The sequence below is a fragment of the Apodemus sylvaticus genome, chromosome 22, assembly GCF_947179515.1.
Source record: "Apodemus sylvaticus chromosome 22, mApoSyl1.1, whole genome shotgun sequence".
In the NCBI taxonomy this organism is placed as follows: domain Eukaryota; kingdom Metazoa; phylum Chordata; class Mammalia; order Rodentia; family Muridae; genus Apodemus; species Apodemus sylvaticus.
The window spans coordinates 91,102-108,490 of record NC_067493.1 but is presented as its reverse complement, the minus strand read 5'-3'; the positions used below and the strand labels follow the sequence as shown (position 1 = coordinate 108,490).

The window sequence follows — 17,389 nt, the reverse complement described above, 5'->3', positions numbered from 1 at the left end:
ATCAAAATTTTTCTAGGTTCTTAGACAATGTTCTAGGTATATTTTCTATGTATACTATTTTTTTATTATTATTTTCCAACAAATTCTTCAATTTTAACACTCACAAATATATCTATCTTCACTATTACTATTAATATTAGTTAAGAGAAACTTTAATTTTATCAGAAAATATTTCTATTTAATTTTTCAATTATTTAGAGATGTTTTATGTACACAGTATTATCTGAATAATTTCCCATGAAAATCTTCAATATAACACTACTTTTCTATATATTTCTTTGATTTTATCAGAAATATTTTCCATGAAATCATAAATTTTATAAGAAAATATTTTGAGGTCCTTCATTTTGTAAAGATAATGTATCTTTTTACCATTATTATTTTCCAACAGATTCTTCAAATTTAACACTTCATTTTTCAAAATTTTTCCTAAACTTGAATTTGCCTACACATTAAGTTTTCTTTGTCAAGTTTTTATGTGTATTTATTTTCATTGCCAAATCTCAATGTGAAAGAAATTTTCTGTATATTTCTTCAATTTTGTAAGAAATATTTTCCATGAAAGCCATCAATTTGATTAGAATTTTTTACATGGTTTGTCAGTTAGTTTTGATGTATTATCTATGTTTATAATTTCATGTGTATTATTGTACAACAAATTCTTCAATTTTAACACACATATTTATGTATTTCTTCAAATTCAGTGAAAATGTCACATTGGCATCACTGTCAGTCACACAGTGACTGCTGGCGCCGCCCCAATGTCACGCCAACCCCGCCCCTCACCCCTCTCTCTCAGGCCAGGGCGGGAGCCTTGTTGGAGCCCCTCTTTGCCATCTGGAAACCACTGTACCTGCCCCGTGATGTCACACAAGCCCTGGCCCCTCCCCGCATCTATCAGTCACAGCACCAGGTGGACACCAGGTGGCAGCACTGTCTGTCACCCAGAAACTGCTGTCCCTCTCCTTGAGGTCACTCTGATCCCTGGTCCCGCCCCTCGTCCATCTTTCTCAGCCAGGGGTATGTGCCACATTGGCGTCCCTGTCCATCAAAATGCGACCTCAGGCCCTTCCCCTGACGTCACCCAAACCCTGCCCCTTGTCCAGCCTCAGGATTAACGTCATTTCCTGTCTTTTATTTTATGAAGGAATGTGTGCCTGGAGTTTTAAGGTGAGTGTGGGTCCATGGTGCGGCAGAGGCAGGAGGGAGGTGAGTGTGCACTTTTAGCGACTGCTGGGGTTGCCGAGCTTTCCAGGTACTGAATGGGGGGGTGGGGGGACCACATTCGCATGCGCAATCGGATGAAGATAGTGCTCCATGCTGCGGGTGTCTGTGAGCTCTGGAGTAACTCTGCGCTATCCCCCTGTTGTCTCCACAGACGCGGTTTGTGACTGTGGAGAGGCCTGGCAAGTCCCAGGCTTTCAGCTCTGGAAAGTTTACAGTGGGGCAGAGTGCAAACTCTCTCTGTGTTCCTCTGGGCGGGGACAGTGACCAGGCAAGGCTCAGGCTTCCTGCTCTGGAGAGCTTACAGTGGGGCGGAGTGCAAACCTTCTCTGTCTTCCTCCAGTTGGGGGGACAGTGGCCGGACAAGGCGCGGGCTTCCCGCTCTGGAAAGTTTGCAGCAGGGCAGAGTGTAAACCTTCTCTGTGTTCCTCCATGCAGGGGCAGTGGCCAGCCAAGCTTTCCGCTCTGGAAAGTTTGCAGCAGGGCACAGTGCAAACCCTCTCTGTGCTCCTCCCATGCGGGGACAGTGGCCAGGCAAGGCTCAGGCTTCCTGCTCTGGAGAGTTTACAGTGGGGCGGAGTGCAAACCCTCTCTGTGCTCCTCCAGGCAGGGCCAGTATCCAGGCAAGGAGTGGGCTTCCCGCTCTGGAAAGTTTGCAGCGGGGCGGAGTGCAAACCTTCTCTGTGCTCCTCCAGGCAGGGACAGTGGCTAGGCAAGGCGCGGGCTTCCCGCCCTGGAAAGTTTGCAGCCTGGCGGAGTGCAAAACCTCTCTGTGCTCCTCCAGACAGGGACAGTGGCTGGGCAAGGCGCAGGCTTCCCGCCCTGGAAAGTTTGCAGCTGGGCGGAGTGCAAACACTCTCTGTGCTCCAGGAGGGGACAGTGGCCTCCTGGCACGACCCTCCTGTGGGGACAGAAGACGAGCCTGGCCGACATTGATGTCTGGGCTGTGGTCCGGCCCTTGCTTCTGCTTGTAAGCTGGTGAGACAGGTAGGGAATTCACAGGCCAATAAACTGTGTCCAGTTCCTTAACGCGACAGGCCAGGCTGTGAAATAACAAAGACCTGGTAGAGTTTACTGAGGTCTGGGCTTACTCTTTCCCAAGGAGCATAAAAGATCATGTTGGAGCTGGTTGGGGTCCAGGGCTGTGGGATGGGTGTGGCTAGGTCCCAGGCTAACTTGTTTTTGTGTTCTTTAGTTATGTTAATTATTTCTGTTGTCTTTTTTTGTATTACTTTACTTTAGATGTTTAGTGTTTGATTCGTATGCAGCAAAGGGACTTTTCCCCAATCTGTTTGGTATTTTTGATACTTATTTTACACTAACAGGCACCTTATTTAGTTTAGGAAAGTTTTCATTTATGATTTTATTGGAAATGTTTTCTAGACATTTATGCTGATTGATCTTCATGCTAATCCTCACCCTTTTATTCTCCTTCTGAGGTGTTCCCTGTGGCTGTGCAGCTTGAATGGTTCTCTGTGACCTGCTCTGAGCTCTGCTGTTGTGTGCTGTGAGAGGACTTCAGGGAAGCTCTGAAATCCACACATGGTGAGCACAGGATCACTGCCCACAATGGGGAGGAACATGAGGACGAGCAGTGGAAGCTGGAGTGGTCGGTCCACTATGGGGTTTGATCAGAACCATCAGCCAGATCTGACTTCCTGTGAGGTTTCTAGGGGTGTTACTTACTTCATAGTTCTTACTTCATTATCTCTGAATAATTTTAGTATCATGGCTGATTGTAATTTTGTCCAAAACATCTGGACCAGTTGCTTTTTTGTAGCAGCATGGGTGGTTTCTGTGAATATGCAACACCTGTGTCCAGACCTTTATGTCTTTTATAATATACATTAAGAAGGCAGGAATAGGCCTGGAGAGATGGCTCAGAGGTTAACAGCTCTGGCTGTTCCAACACAGGTCAGGAGTTCAATTCTTAGCAACAACATGGTGGCTCATAACCATATAAAATGGAATCTTTTGCCCTCTTCTGCTCTGCAGGAATACATGCAGAGAAAATATTGTATAAGTAATGAATTAATTCCTTAAAAATAAGACAATAGGTATGAATCTAATAATTCTGATATGTTTAGTGATTTGATTATTATGTGGCCAAGGGGCTTTTTCTCACTCTGTTTGGTATTGTTGATGCTTCTTGTACGTTACCAGGCTCCTTCTTTAGTTTAAGAAAATTTTCATTTATGATTTTATTGGAAATGTTTTCCAGACCTTTATCATCATCAACTACTTCTTCTTCTTCTTCTTCTTCTTCTTCTTCTTCTTCTTCTTCTTCTTCTTCTTCTTCTTCTTCTTCTTCTTCTTCTTCTTCTTCTTCTTCTTCTTCTTCTTCTTCTTCTGCCTTCTTCTTCTCCTCCTTCTCCTCCTTTTCCTCCGCCTCCTCTTACTCCTTCTTCTCCTTCTCCTCCTCTTTTCCTCCTCCTTCTTCCTTTTTCCAATCGTTTGTGTTTTTGCCTTCTCATAAGTTGCAGAACTCTTTGTGGGTTAATACCAGGAAAGTTTATAATACAGATTTTTGTCCACCGTATCTATTTTTTTTCTTTTTTAATTAGATATATTCTTTATTTACATTTCAAATTTTGTCTGCTGTCCTTGATTCCCCCTCTCCTGAAAATCTATTAAGCCATTTCCCTTCCCCAATCAACCATCCCCCGCTCCTCTGTTCTGGTAATCCTCTACACTGTGGCATCAAGTCTTTCCAGGGCCAAGGGCCTCTCCTCCTTTTGGTGTCTCTAACAAGACTGTCCTCTGCTGCCGATGTGTTTGGAGACATGAGTAATTCCATGTGTACTCTTTGGTTGATGATTTTGTCCCTGGGAGCTCAGGGAGTACTGGGTAAATCATTGCTGTTCCTTTTGTGGCACTGCAAACCCCTTCAGCTCCTTGGATCCTTTCTCTAACTCCGCATTGCAGACAAGTGATATCTCACAGTTATTAACAGGAGCTATACAAAATAGTCTGTCCGACTCTAGTGCTTTAAATCTTATTATGAATACCAAGTCTTTTGTGTCTTTTACTTGGTACGTTTATAATTCAAGTATGGTAAAAAATAAATACATAATATTTACCAAAATAAGGTGGCTTTAATTATTCTTTCTTCCCAATGATTGAAATGGAATGAAAAATAAGATGGCTGATGATACTCAGTAGTCCTGGCCCTTCTCCTTTCTAGAAAATGTGCTTTCAGACAGCTTTTTAAGATGATAAAAGGGGGACCTTGAACTCCAACTATGTAGGATCAGAGTAGAAGACATAGTAGCATATATATATATATATATATATATATATATATATATATATATATATATATGTAAATCCTTCTTCATTAAGACCGTTAAATGTTAACACCAAATGATACAATAGGTTTAATAAATATATCCACATTGTATTGTCAGAACATTAATTCAGCAGTGGGGAATAAACAATTTTTATTCCCTCTTTCTAAGTTTCAATGACACCACATTTTAAAAATATCATAGTTTATCAGAGGGTAATGGTCAAATTATTGTTTATTTATTTATTTCATGTATGTGAGCATAATATCCCTGTCTTCAGACACAGAAGAAGAGGGCAGAGGATCCCATGACAGATGGTAGTGATCCACCTTGTGGTTGCTGGGAATTGAACTCAGAACCTCTTGAAGAGCAGCCAGCGCTCCTAAATGCTGAGCCTTCCCTCCAGCCCTGAAGTATATTCTAGACATCAAAAACAATTTACTCAGGAAATCTTTAGACAAATTCACATTGACCTAACTAGTTATTGCCCCTACAAATTATAGAAATATTGGCCACCCATGTCTTCTCATTTCATAGAGTTTTAATAACATTTAGAAAGGCCTTCTCTGATTATATTAATTCAAGGGAGTTGAAGATATAAAAATGGTTGTTGTTTAATTTAGAAAATAAGTCAGAAGCCCTGTGCTGATCTTTCTATCTTAGTATATTTATTGGTTTTAGTGAAGCCTTTTGGGAAATAAATATTGTTTAAATTATTAAAGTGTTTTTGTCTATATAAATATTTACACATGTATATTTCATTTTCAAAGCACACATATAACTTTTTTACATTGAGCGAAGACAAAGTCTAATATGAATAGCAAACTCAGGTCTAGGAAAACAAAAATCTTTACAATTAATTTAGAACCCTAAGGGATAGTGACCTTGTTTTATACTAGCATTGGGATAGGGTTCATAGAGATATCACTGTGACCAGATCTGTATGTTTACAAACATCAGGTACTTAAAAGTAGACATTACAATTTAAATACATCTATCATCAAGTTACCCATTACAAATAAAGATTCAGAGACATAATATCATTTTATATTTATTTTGCCTGTGGGGATTTATTGATTAAATATAGTTTGGTCAATTCATATTAATTTTTAAGTTTTATTTATTATGAATAAAATTAACTTAGTCAAAGTTAACCAGTTAACTGTACTTGTAATCTATTTGGTATTAAGAAAAAGATATGAAGAATAAATCATGATTCCATATGAATATTCTATACATAAGTAACAAAAGACAAATTTCATTAAGCCATGAATTTATGTTTATTTGCTTGCCTAAGATTTTTTTTCCATAATTTTGATTGATTGTCTTGTGAAAACTTCACATAAAAATCTTTAGTAAACATAGTTTTAGTTTGGACAGAAAGTAAACCATACATATCTGCAGCAGAAGAGTACTGAAGGCCGTTTTATCTCAGAGGAAAATTAGCTACATGACACTGAGACCCAGCATAGAGTAGGACAATTATTCTTTGCTGGCAGCAGTCTGTCTTGCCCTTGGCAACTTATCCCTTGTTTATCTGCTTGAATTTGTGAATATCAAAGTCATTACTTCCTTTGTTGGAATGCTAGTTTGCTAGTGGTATAGATAAACTTTTAGGTTCTTTAGAGAAACCATTGAATGAATAAGGTAGAAGCTATCAGAATAAGAACAGAACAAACCATTAAGATATAAAATGAATAACTTATTGGTCTGATATTTTGTACAATAGGGATCCTATTGACTCAGTGAGACCACCAAGAATAATGATGGAGACCATTTTGTGTTGTACCATTTGGTTATATTTACTAAATCTATGGTGAAGACACCTGGCCCATGCAATATTTATGATATTATTACCAAAGAGGGGCACCAAGTCTCATGATTTTGTCCATCTTGTGAACTTGAGAACAACAAAAACTGTATTGTTTTCTGTTGTATGTAAACTGGGTTCCATAATAATGTAAAGATATTTCCCTTCTGGGAATTCTAGGTTCCTGGATAACTCATTTTCCACCTTCATTTGGGCAGGAAAGATTTTGATATTATGAAAAAGAGGACTAGGAAGGCAGATGAGCAAAAAGATAGGAGCTGAGTTCACACAACCAACAAATCCTCTGACCTGATCCTGAGACTTACCCTAACCCTGACATTTCTTCTTTGTGTAATAGGGATTCTATTGATTCAGTGAAACCATCAAGAATAATGATGGCTACATTAATCCTAAACCTGAGCCTAATCCTGGGCCTTATCCTAAATCTCTAATCCTATATTAACTCCTTAATTTCCTAAGCATCCCAACCCTGACAACCCTTGTCCTGATTCTCGTCATAACACTCTAATCCCCTAACCCTAACTCTAACCCTGTTTACTGTGGGGAATATTTCTTAATTATACCTTTGGGAGTAAAAGCCCTTTCTTAATCTTGATCTTTTGAGATGTTGAGATCCACCTTTTATATAGGCTGTAGATGCTTTTTGCAACCTACAAGTGGAAAGGTCATTTTTGTTTTTTCTATTTGTACTACTTTATTTTACAAAACAAAGGTGATTTGTTTATTTATTTTATTTTAAAACTCACATTGGAAGTACTTATTTCTTAAGTATTCTGGTATATAATGAAGATCAGCTGTAATATCCTGCAACATGAAATAAAAAAGATGTGATATTTCTAGCTTTCCTTCGCTGACAGACTTTATTGGGACATTCTATTAACGATCCTTTCTATATACATAGAAAGACTCACTTTCTCTATGATTTGATATAGGCTTATCTCTAAAATCTGTTCTAATCCAACTGTGTTCTTTCTTTCCTTTGCCATGGATGAAAATGTGCTGACTAGTTATAGTGCTCAAAAGAGATCCTCTTATGTTTCTTGCTTTTCTCCTGTGGTTGTTGGCAACCTATCCTCTGTTGAAGGAAGCTTCAGTTTTCCTGATCTCAGCATTTAGCCATAAACAAAACTCTTCATTTGTTTTTTGTTTCTTTCTTATTTCTTGGTTTTTTTTAGAGACAGGTTTTCTCTGTATGGCCCTTGCTTTCCTGGATGTCACTCTGTATACCAGGATGGCTTGGAACTCAGAAATTCACCTGCCTCTGCTTGTCAAGAGCTACAATTATAGGCATGTACCACCACTGCCTGGGTGAAAGTCTTGTCATTACAACCCCATCTTTAATGTTAATACCCTGGGTCAAGCATTGGGTTATCCATTACTCGGTCAGAGAGATACCACCATTGCATATTGAGTAATAGTCATTGCCAGCTATTCTTCTTGAATATGGGAAGAAGACAACTGCTTTGAGAAAAGCTCAGGCAATGTCAGAAGTCAGGTCCTGGTAACATCTTGGTTCACAGAGGGAAAGAACAGGCAGCTAACTGGCCAGAGCTGGAATGGTGTGTCCTACCAAAGGACTGGGTAGGGTAAGATTTGTCTTGGAATCTTCTTTCAATTGCTAATGGAGTGCAATCCACTCCTGAAATCTGGAAAAGGGCAGGCCTAGACCAGAAGCACACTTTAACCTGAGGAGGGGTAAGACTCCCTGGCCAATCAAGTCTGCTGGCAGTGTCAGACAAAGAGGTGAGGTCTTCCAGGAGGCTTTCTGTGTCTTCACTGTGGCTGTGCAGCTTGAACTGTTCTCCGCATCCTGCTTTGAGCTCTACTGTTGGGTGCTGTGAGGGGACCTCAGGGAAGCTCTGAAATCAAGACCTCATGAGCACAGGATGTCTGCCCACAATCGGGAGGAGCACACTGCTGAGCTGTATGCACTGCGTTGGTGGGTCCTCTATGGAGTTGGATGGGAAACATCAGCGAGATGTGACCACATGTGAGGTTTCTAGATGTGCTTCTTACTTGTTAGTTCAGGCAATGACCTCTTAATAACTTCAGTATCATTGCTGATTGTAATTCTGTCCAAAACATCTGAAACAGTTGCTTTGTTGTAGGTGCATGGGTGGTTTCTGGGACTATGCAGCACCTGTGCCCAGATCTGTGTGTCTTTTATAATATACATTAATATGGCAGGAATAGGCTTTGACAGACAGCTCAGAGGTTAAGAACTCTGGCTGTTCTTATACAGGTCATGAGAGTTCAATTCTTATCAATCACATGGTGGCTCACATCTATATGTAATGTGATCTGGTGCCCTCTTCTGGTCTGTAGGAATACCTGCAGGGAAAACATTGTATAAGTAATTAATTGATTCCTTAAAATAAGGCAGTTTTGAATCTAATAGTTCTGATTTCATATATTACAACTTTTTGTTTAGTTTATTTAATATTTTTCTGCTGTAGTTTTTTTTATATTTCTTTAATACATATGTGTAGTGTTTTGATTATTATGTAGCAAAGGGACTCTTTCCCTATCTGTTTTGTATTTTTGATGCTTGTTGTTCACTAACACGCACCTTCTTTATTTTTTTAATTCGATATATTTTTTATTTACATTTCAAATGATTTCCCATTTTCTAGACCCCCACTTCCCCAAAGTCCCATCAGCCCCCTTCCCTCCCCCTGTTTTCCCACCCAACCCTTCCCACTTCCCTGTTCTTGTTTTGCCCTATACTGCTTCACTGAGTCTTTCCAGAACAAGGGGCCACTCCTTCGTTCTTCTTGTACATCATTTGATGTGTGGATTATGTTTTAGGTATTCCAATTTTCTAGGTTAATATCCACTTATTAGTGAGTGCATACCATGATTCACCTTTTGAGTCTGGGTTACCTCACTCAGTATAATGTTCTCCATCTCCATCCATTTGCCTAAGAATTTCATGAATTCATTGTTTCTAATGGCTGAATAGTACGCCATTGTGTAGATATACCACATTTTTTGCATCCACTCTTCTGTTGAGGGATACCTGGGTTCTTTCCAGCTTTTGGCAATTATAAATAGGTCTGCTATGAACATAGTGGAACATGTATCCTTATTACATGCTTTGGGATCTTCTGGGTATATGTCCAGGAGTGGTATAGCATTATCTTCTGGAAATGAGGTGTCCAGTTTTCGGAAGAACCGCCAGACTGATTTCCAGAGTGGTTGAACAAATTTGCAACCCGACCAGCAGTGTAGGAGTGTTCTTCTTTCTCCACATCCTCGCCAACATCTGCTGTCTCCTGAATTTTTAATCTTAGCCATTCTGATTGGTGTAATGTGAAATCTCAGGGTTGTTTTGATTTGCATTTCCCTAATGACTAATGAAGTTGAGCATTTCTTAATGTGCTTCTCCGCCATCCGAACTTCTTCAGGTGAAAATTCTTTGTTTAACTCTGTACTCCCTTTTTTAATAGGGTTATTTGGTTTTCTGGAGTCTAACTTCTTGAGTTCTTTATATATATTGGATATTAGCCCTCTATCTGATGTAAGGTTGGTGAAGATCTTTTCCCAATTTGTTGGTTACCAATTTGTCCTCTTTTTGGTGTCCTTTCCTTACAGAAACTTTGTAATTTTATGACGTCTCATTTGTCAATTTTTGATCTTAGAGCATAAGCTATTGGTATTCTGTTCAGGAACTTTTCCCCTGTACCGATGTCCTCAAGGGTCTTCCCCAGTTTCAATCACAATAAATGGAGAAAGCAAGACATTCCATGACAAAACCAAATTTACACCTTCTTTAGTTTGGGAAAGTTTTCCTTTATGGTTTCCTTTGAAATATTTTATGCGGATTGATCATCTTGTTCTTCTTCTTCTTCCTCCTCTTCCTCTTCCTCCTTTTCCTCCTCGTCCTCTTCCTCTTCCTCCTCCTCTTCGTCCTTCTTCTACTCCTCTTCTTCTTCTATCTACTTGTCTAACATGTCCTAAGAAGTGACTTATTTTCCTGGATGATATTCCTTATCTTTCTATGCTGGTGTCTAGGCATCAGTGTTTGTGGTGAGTATAGTTCTAAGTACAGGTTTCTCAGTTTGTCTTGTTTGGCTTAGTGTTTTTTCCTGGGTTATTGTTTGCTGTCTAGATTTTCAGAGAGTGTTGTCTGAGTGATGCCCTTTTGCTGACCTGTTTGGTATTTATATTCAAGACAGAATGCTAGCTAATTTTGAAAGCTAAGAGAGGAGATGGGCAGTAAGAGATAATCTTAGCAAACCACAATGAGAAATAATAAGGAATGAGGTGAATCAGCCAACATTTCAACATTTCAGAGCTACAGTTATTTGAAGGATACTCTGTTGAGGGTGTGCTCTCATCAGAATGGCTGGTTGCTATGTCTGTGTGATATAGTGTTCAAGATTGTTGTGGGAAGGCTCTTCCACTGAGGGTGACAATATTCATAAGCAAATGGGCCTGGGCTGGATGAGAGAGCTACCTGAGCATGGGACACTGACCAAGCAGGAGAGCAAGCCAGGAGACAATGTTGCCCATGCTTTTACCTTCGGTTTGTAGCTTCAGTTTCTACTCTAAGTTCCCATAGTGATGAACTGTGACATGTCTGAAGAATCATTTACAGCAAATGATTATTACTTGAGATGTTTTTGCTCAGAGGATTCCATCTCAGCAGCAGAGTAGCAACTTAGAGCAACAACCAGATAAAAAGAAAATGCACAAAAGAATTATCAACACGGGATTTTGCTACTACACAGAATCTGTGTTCTCATTTGAAGGAATGTTTAGATTATCAGAAATTGAGATGGCAAAATTTCTAGAAAGCTGTTCATGGATCTTAAACAGTTGTTCTCATAGGACTTAGGAGAATGGAGTGTTGACAGAACACAGACAGAGGAAATTGAAATCATTGCATTTCAGAGGAAAATAGACAGTGTAAATTTTAGTGAGAGGCCGATTCTGTGAAATTTTGGCAAAAAAAAAAGACTTGTCTCCTTTGCTTACACCCCGAATTATTGAGTGGAGTAAAATTTAAAAATACTGATCTTCCTTCTATATTTTTGTTCTATTTATATGTATTTGCTCATTTTCCCCACTTATTTATCACTTATTTATTTAATTTAAATTCCACGTTCTCCCATGTTTCCTTTCCACCTTACAGAGCCCTTCATTCGTAACTCCTACTATCTGTCCAAGGAGCTTGGAAACCACTGGAGTATCCATCAAACATGGCACTTCAAGTCTCTGCATGTTTAGGCATATGTCTCTTACTGAGATAAAGATAGGAAGTCAAGGTAGGGGAACATTTTTGACAGACAGTCCACAGCATAAAAAATATCTCCCACTCCATTTGTTGGGGGAAGCACATGAAGACTAAGTAGCTCACATAGTACATATATGGTAGGGGACTCAGACCATCCTGAACATGCTCTTTAGATGGTGACTCAGTCTCTGAGAGTCTTGTAGTGTCCATGTTAGTTGAGACTGTGGGTCTTCTTATGAACTTCCTGTTCCTTCAGATCCCTCAGTCCTTTCCCCAATGCTTCAAAAAACTCCGTGAACTCTGTCCTATGTTAGAATGTGGGTGTCTGCATCTGCTTCAGTTACATGCTGGATGGAGACTATCAGAGGACATATGCTAAGCTACTCTCTGGAAGTATAACAAAGTATATCCTCAGTAATATCAGGGATTGGTGCTTGCCCACGGGATGTGTCACCAGTTGGGTCTGGTATAATTTGGCCATTCCCTCATTCTCTGTTCCATCTTTTTGACTGCATTTCTTTTAGACAGTATAAATTTTGGGTGGAAATGTTGTTGGTTCTGTTTGTGTCCTTAACTCTCCACATGGGGGACTGTGTGGCTGCAGGATTTGGCCTCCTCAGGGTCCATATCTCACTGCTAGGCATCTCAGCTAAGATCACAACTATAGACTCCTGGTTTCCCTCCCATTCCTGGTCTGTAGCACATCCTAAAGGTGCCTACAGCTATCTCCCTGACAGCTGCAGAATTCAATTCATTTTCCTCACCCTCTGACCCTTTCTTTTCTCTCACCACACCTGCTCCTTACCTCTCTTCCCCTTTCTTAACTACCTGTCCTTCCAGTTGTCTGTCATTCATCTACCTTCTATGACTAGTTTATTTTCACTTCTGAGTGAGATTCAGCCATGGTCATTTTAGCCTTCCTTGTTCTTTTTAAAGATGTATTTATTTATTATATATAAGCACACTGTAGGTGTCTTCAGACACAGCAGAAGAGGGTTTCAAATTTACTTAAGGGAGGTGGTGAGCCACCATGTGCTTGCTGGGATTTGAACTCAGGACCTTCATGAGAGCAGTTAGTGCTCTTACCAGCTGAGCTATCTATACAGCTCCTTTGCCTTCCTTCTTGTTTAGTTTCTTCATGGCCAAGAAATGTAGTGTGGATATCCTCTACCTTATGGTTATTATCCATTTGTAAGTGAGTACATACATCTATGTCCTTTGGGTAATGGGATACCTAACACTGGATGATAGTATCTAGACGTCTCCATTTGCCTGGAAAATTCCTAATGTCCTTGTTTTTATAGACTAAATATTATTCCATTTTGTAAGGGATCCACCGTTTCTGTATACAAATTTTGGTTGAGGGACATCTTGATACTTTTCGGTTTCTAGCTGTTATAAATAAAACAGATATGAACTTAGTGAAGCACATGCTCTAGTGGGTAGATGCCCTAAGTGTACACTAAGTATAACACTTCCTCCTGATGGATCATAAATTAACGGAAGGAGTAGGTAAAGTGTTTCCTAGTTCCAAAAAGGAACTATGAATAAAACCTGCTGCAACTATGATCCAAGTGAGGCAGAGTCCATCAACTAAGAAGCCAAACTTAGGAGGATCATTAATACAGTGCTGCTTCTGAAAATTGATAGATTAATAATTTAAGGTCATGGTTTCTTCCTCTATGGTTTCAGTTTGGCTTGAGTCAGTCTTTTGGCAGAGTCAGAGCCCCAGGGAAGCCTCTGTGAGAGTTCATTGCAGTGAAGTTATGAGAATGATGCTTGAGTAGCATTTTGTGACCACAACTTGGTTAGATGCCTGAGGCATTGAGAAATCTCCTATGGAGAGATGCATACAGGGAGAGGAAGTACCCGAACTGAGAAATGTATGAGAAGTTACAGGAATAGGGCCATCTAAGCCTTTAGAAAGTGAGGTCCAATGTGTCTCAGACAAAGCAATAGGATTTGATGTTTACCCCCACTCTGTTTCTTGCCTGGACTAATATTCTCTCTACCTATGTGCACATCCCTATATTGGAATGGGAAGGAGTATTCTGTGCCATTGTAAGTTAGAAAGATATAACTTGCAGTCTGATACTACAAGATGTGACTTTCATGATTTGGCCTTGAGTGTCAAAAGAGACTTTAGACATCTGAACAGTGGAGGAGCTCCTACAAACTATTGGGATCACTGTAGACTGAATGCATTTTCATCACAGGATTAGCATGAGACTTTCGTGTCATGGTTCAGGATGCAGTTGATTGAATCAAAACTTTCTAGATAAGATGATGTTTTGGGCCACTTGTCTGTCCTGTCGGATTCTCTTTGTGGTGCTTGTGAAAGATCATGTAGGAGGAACCTTTCCAGAAAGCTTTTGGAGAAGAGGAGAGTGTTTATAGACTGAAACTTTTTATTTTTCTCTTTTATTTTTGTTACTCCAATAATTTATAAATTCATTATCACCCTGAACACTGTCACTATTATAGGTCCCTTTCTATAACAGAGTCTCCTTTGTTTCTTTTTGAGAAGTTTTTGGGCCCCAAGGTATCCCCCCAAAATGGTGCATCTAGTCTCTTATGAGTTAAATGCATCCTCCCCCACTGAGTCCAGATGTGGCAGCCCAGTTAGGAGAACAGAGTCCAAAGATAGTCCCCTGGCAGCTATAGGGAAAGCTGCTTCAGTTGTTGAATGACCTTCATGAAGAGGGAGCTGAGTATCTGCTTCTAATGTGCCAGGGGCCTTAGTCCAGCCTGTGTATTGTATCTGGTTTGTGGCTCAGTCTCTGAGTGTCCACAAGGGTCCTTGGTAGTTGAGTCTGTTGTTCTTCCTATGGAGTATCTATCCTCTTCAGGGATTTCAATCTCCCCACCAACTCTTCCATAAGAGTCCCCAAGGTCCATGCAAGGTTTGACTCTGGATCTCTGCAGCTTTTTCAGTCAGACTTTGTGGAGCCTCTCCATGGACTCAAGACTTCCTTGTGGGAGCATAACACAGTACTATTAGTAATGTCATGGATTGGAGATTGTCCATCGGATGGCACTCATGTTGGGAAACTTTCATTGGCTGTGTCCTCAGTCGCTACTCCATATTTACTCCTGCCTTTCTTTTAGAGGGGAAACATCTTATTCTTGGTGTCTACTGTGTTGTGGTTGAAACTGACCTTTCAGCTTTCTTCTCATGCTCCCATACATTCACTACAATCTCTTTCCTTAAATCATATAAAATACAATAGATACATTTGCTAGTCAATAATAATCCTTTGTACAAGTCTCGTGGTTTTATATTTTTCAATTTATTTTATTTTTGCTTTTCTTTTCCAAACCAAATTTCTCTGTGAAGCTTTCTCGGCCCTTAAAGTAGGTAGAGAAACCACAAAAGACACGTGTCTTGTATTTGTAATATAAGCATACTTTTGTGCTGTTTTTCATCCATATCTTTCATCCAATACTGAAATTTGGCCAAATATACAGACTATATTCTATTTCTCAGGATGGCATATGTTTATGACATCAATATTATTTGAGGTTTCAGGATCATTGGGTTTCATATGTATGGCATTCAGTCTCGGTCTTGTCTTTGTTCTGAAATGTTTGAATGAATAGAAATATTTTGCCTGTGTGCATGAATATGAATATCATGTGTGTTTCATCTTTACTGTTGTCAGAAGATGGCCTCAGAACTCCTGATCTTGAAGTTATGAGTTGTTGTTGGTCCAAGTTTTTGCGAGAAATTATCCACCATTATATGGAAGACCATCAAGAGCTTTTCAATGCTGAGCTCTCTCTCTCTTGCCCTAAATTGCTTATTTATGATCAACATTCATATTACTATTATTTTCGACTGTCCATTTGTAGCTATTAAAGCATGCATTCCCTTTTAGTAAAATTTTATTAATGCTGCAGTTTTTACTGTTTGACTTCATGTTTCTACAAGATGAACAAAGAACTGCAATGCATGTATAATTCTTTGTAGGAACATTAGAAAAGACCAGTGAGTTCTCTATCAATTTTGTTTGCTTGTTTGATTTCCTCAGGGGATTGAGGGTTTTAATCCCTTCTGCTCTCCTGGACTGCATTACATAGACCATGCTGGTGTCCGGCTCAACGACTTACACCTGCTGTTACCCCTCTGATTAAAGAAATGAGGAAATACACCCAGCTTGCCGAGCATTTTTATAGTGAGTAATTGTTTGTACAACTTTTTGGATGTGGGCTCAGTTCTGTAGATCTGTTTCTCCCGCATCTCCCTCTTAATTGGCATTTCTCTTGCAAGGCAAGAGAAGTTCAAAGTGCAAAGTGTTCAGAAGCAACATTGGTGAATCTTTCAATTCAAGTTCCTTCTAAAATGACATGGTAATTAGATTATAACTTCTGAATCAGAAATTGAGTGAAGAAAGTACCAGAAATGTATGATTATAGAGTAAATGAAGTATACATTTTCTTTACATTGATTTCAGTATCATGCTTTGGGTTGTACACTGCTTTAGGGAGCAGTGACTTTTGATGATGTGCAAGTGAACTTCACTGAGGAAGAGTGGGAATCGTTGGATCCATCCCAGAAGAATCTCTACAAAAATGTGATGTTGGCGACCTTCCTGAACCTCAAAGCTCTAGGTAAGACTGTGAATTTTTTCAAGTAAGGAAAAAATATTTCTTGGTTATTGAAGATCTTCTGTTATTTTAATTGAGAACAATGAGGAATGAGCTAAATAAATCAGATTCACTGAATTTCCACTGTAGCTTTCATAGCGAATTTTGCCTGTTTTTCAATAGTATATCATTAATTTTCTGGTACTGTGTTTTAGGCTCTAATTGGGAAGACCATGATATTGAAGAACATTTTGAAAATTCTAGAAGATTTAAAAGGTAATTTTCTTGTGCCAGCTGATACAAATATATCTCTGAGGAAATTTTAATATGTTCTTAAACTCTAAAGAAAAGCAAGAGGGTAAAATATCTGTCCTTTAAGTGTAGCTATGATTAAAATTTTCTAACAAAACCATGGACCTCAAAATAAGTTATCAGAGTTGTGTATCCATTTGCTGTGTAGCTCCATTAGAACTATGCTGTGGAACTGCTAATCTGTACAGTCTCAAGTTACTTAGATATCATATTGACATTGAATAGTAATAAATATATATCAAAAACCTTCTAATAAGCAAAAAGTCCATGATAAAGTTGGTGATGCTAATATTCTTGTAGGGGCATTTTTAAATTTGTTGAGAGGGCAGTTTATGAGACTCAAGAATGTTGTTTTGGATAAATATTAATGTATATACTACATGTTATAAGAAATAAAAATTCAAACAGTGAATGCAGTTGTGGAAATCTTTCTTTTGTTATTTTTTATTATGTATATTATGTTTCACAATGGATAAAAGCCAAGTGAACATAAGAATATTTAAAAAGCAACATAAATCTTTCTATTTCAAAACAATGAAAAGATATGTCATATTCCACCTTTGATAGACTTTCTCAATATCATAGAAGATTGCAACTAATTTGTTTTGTCATTTTCCTGTGAATAACCCAAATTCTTACTATAGAACACCTTTATGGGTACTAGGAATTCAGAACTTATAGGCTTCATATATCTGTCCTCCTCAGTCATCACAATTCTAGTACTACCTTTTGGGAAGTACAAGAATACTCCTATTGTGAAGGCCAATAATCTCATTCTCAGCTAGATCCTGCTCATCTGTCTAGTGTTCTGTTTTCTCTGCTCATTGCTTTACATTGGACATCCCAACCAGGTCACCTGCATCCCGCAGCAGACCATATTTGGAGTATTTTTCACAGTGGCACACTTCT

General features: G+C 39.1%; 1 protein-coding gene across 7 annotated transcripts in view; it reads left to right on the top strand.

Moving 5' to 3' along the window:
* Positions 1–17,389, top strand: part of LOC127673362 (zinc finger protein 431-like) — a 273,064-nt gene that overhangs the window by 235,986 nt on the left and 19,689 nt on the right. For 6 of the 7 annotated variants that reach the window (XM_052169077.1, XM_052169079.1, XM_052169076.1 and 3 more), the window contains exons 2-4: positions 2,664–2,769; positions 16,066–16,192; positions 16,384–16,444. In XM_052169077.1, coding sequence (XP_052025037.1) covers positions 2,767–2,769; positions 16,066–16,192; positions 16,384–16,444 — 191 coding nt within the window. In that variant the 5' untranslated portion in view covers positions 2,664–2,766. Of the gene's footprint in view, positions 1–1,680; positions 2,212–2,663; positions 2,770–15,612; positions 15,757–16,065; positions 16,193–16,383; positions 16,893–17,389 lie in introns of those variants that run through there. The other variant, XR_007975139.1, reaches the window with a different exon arrangement.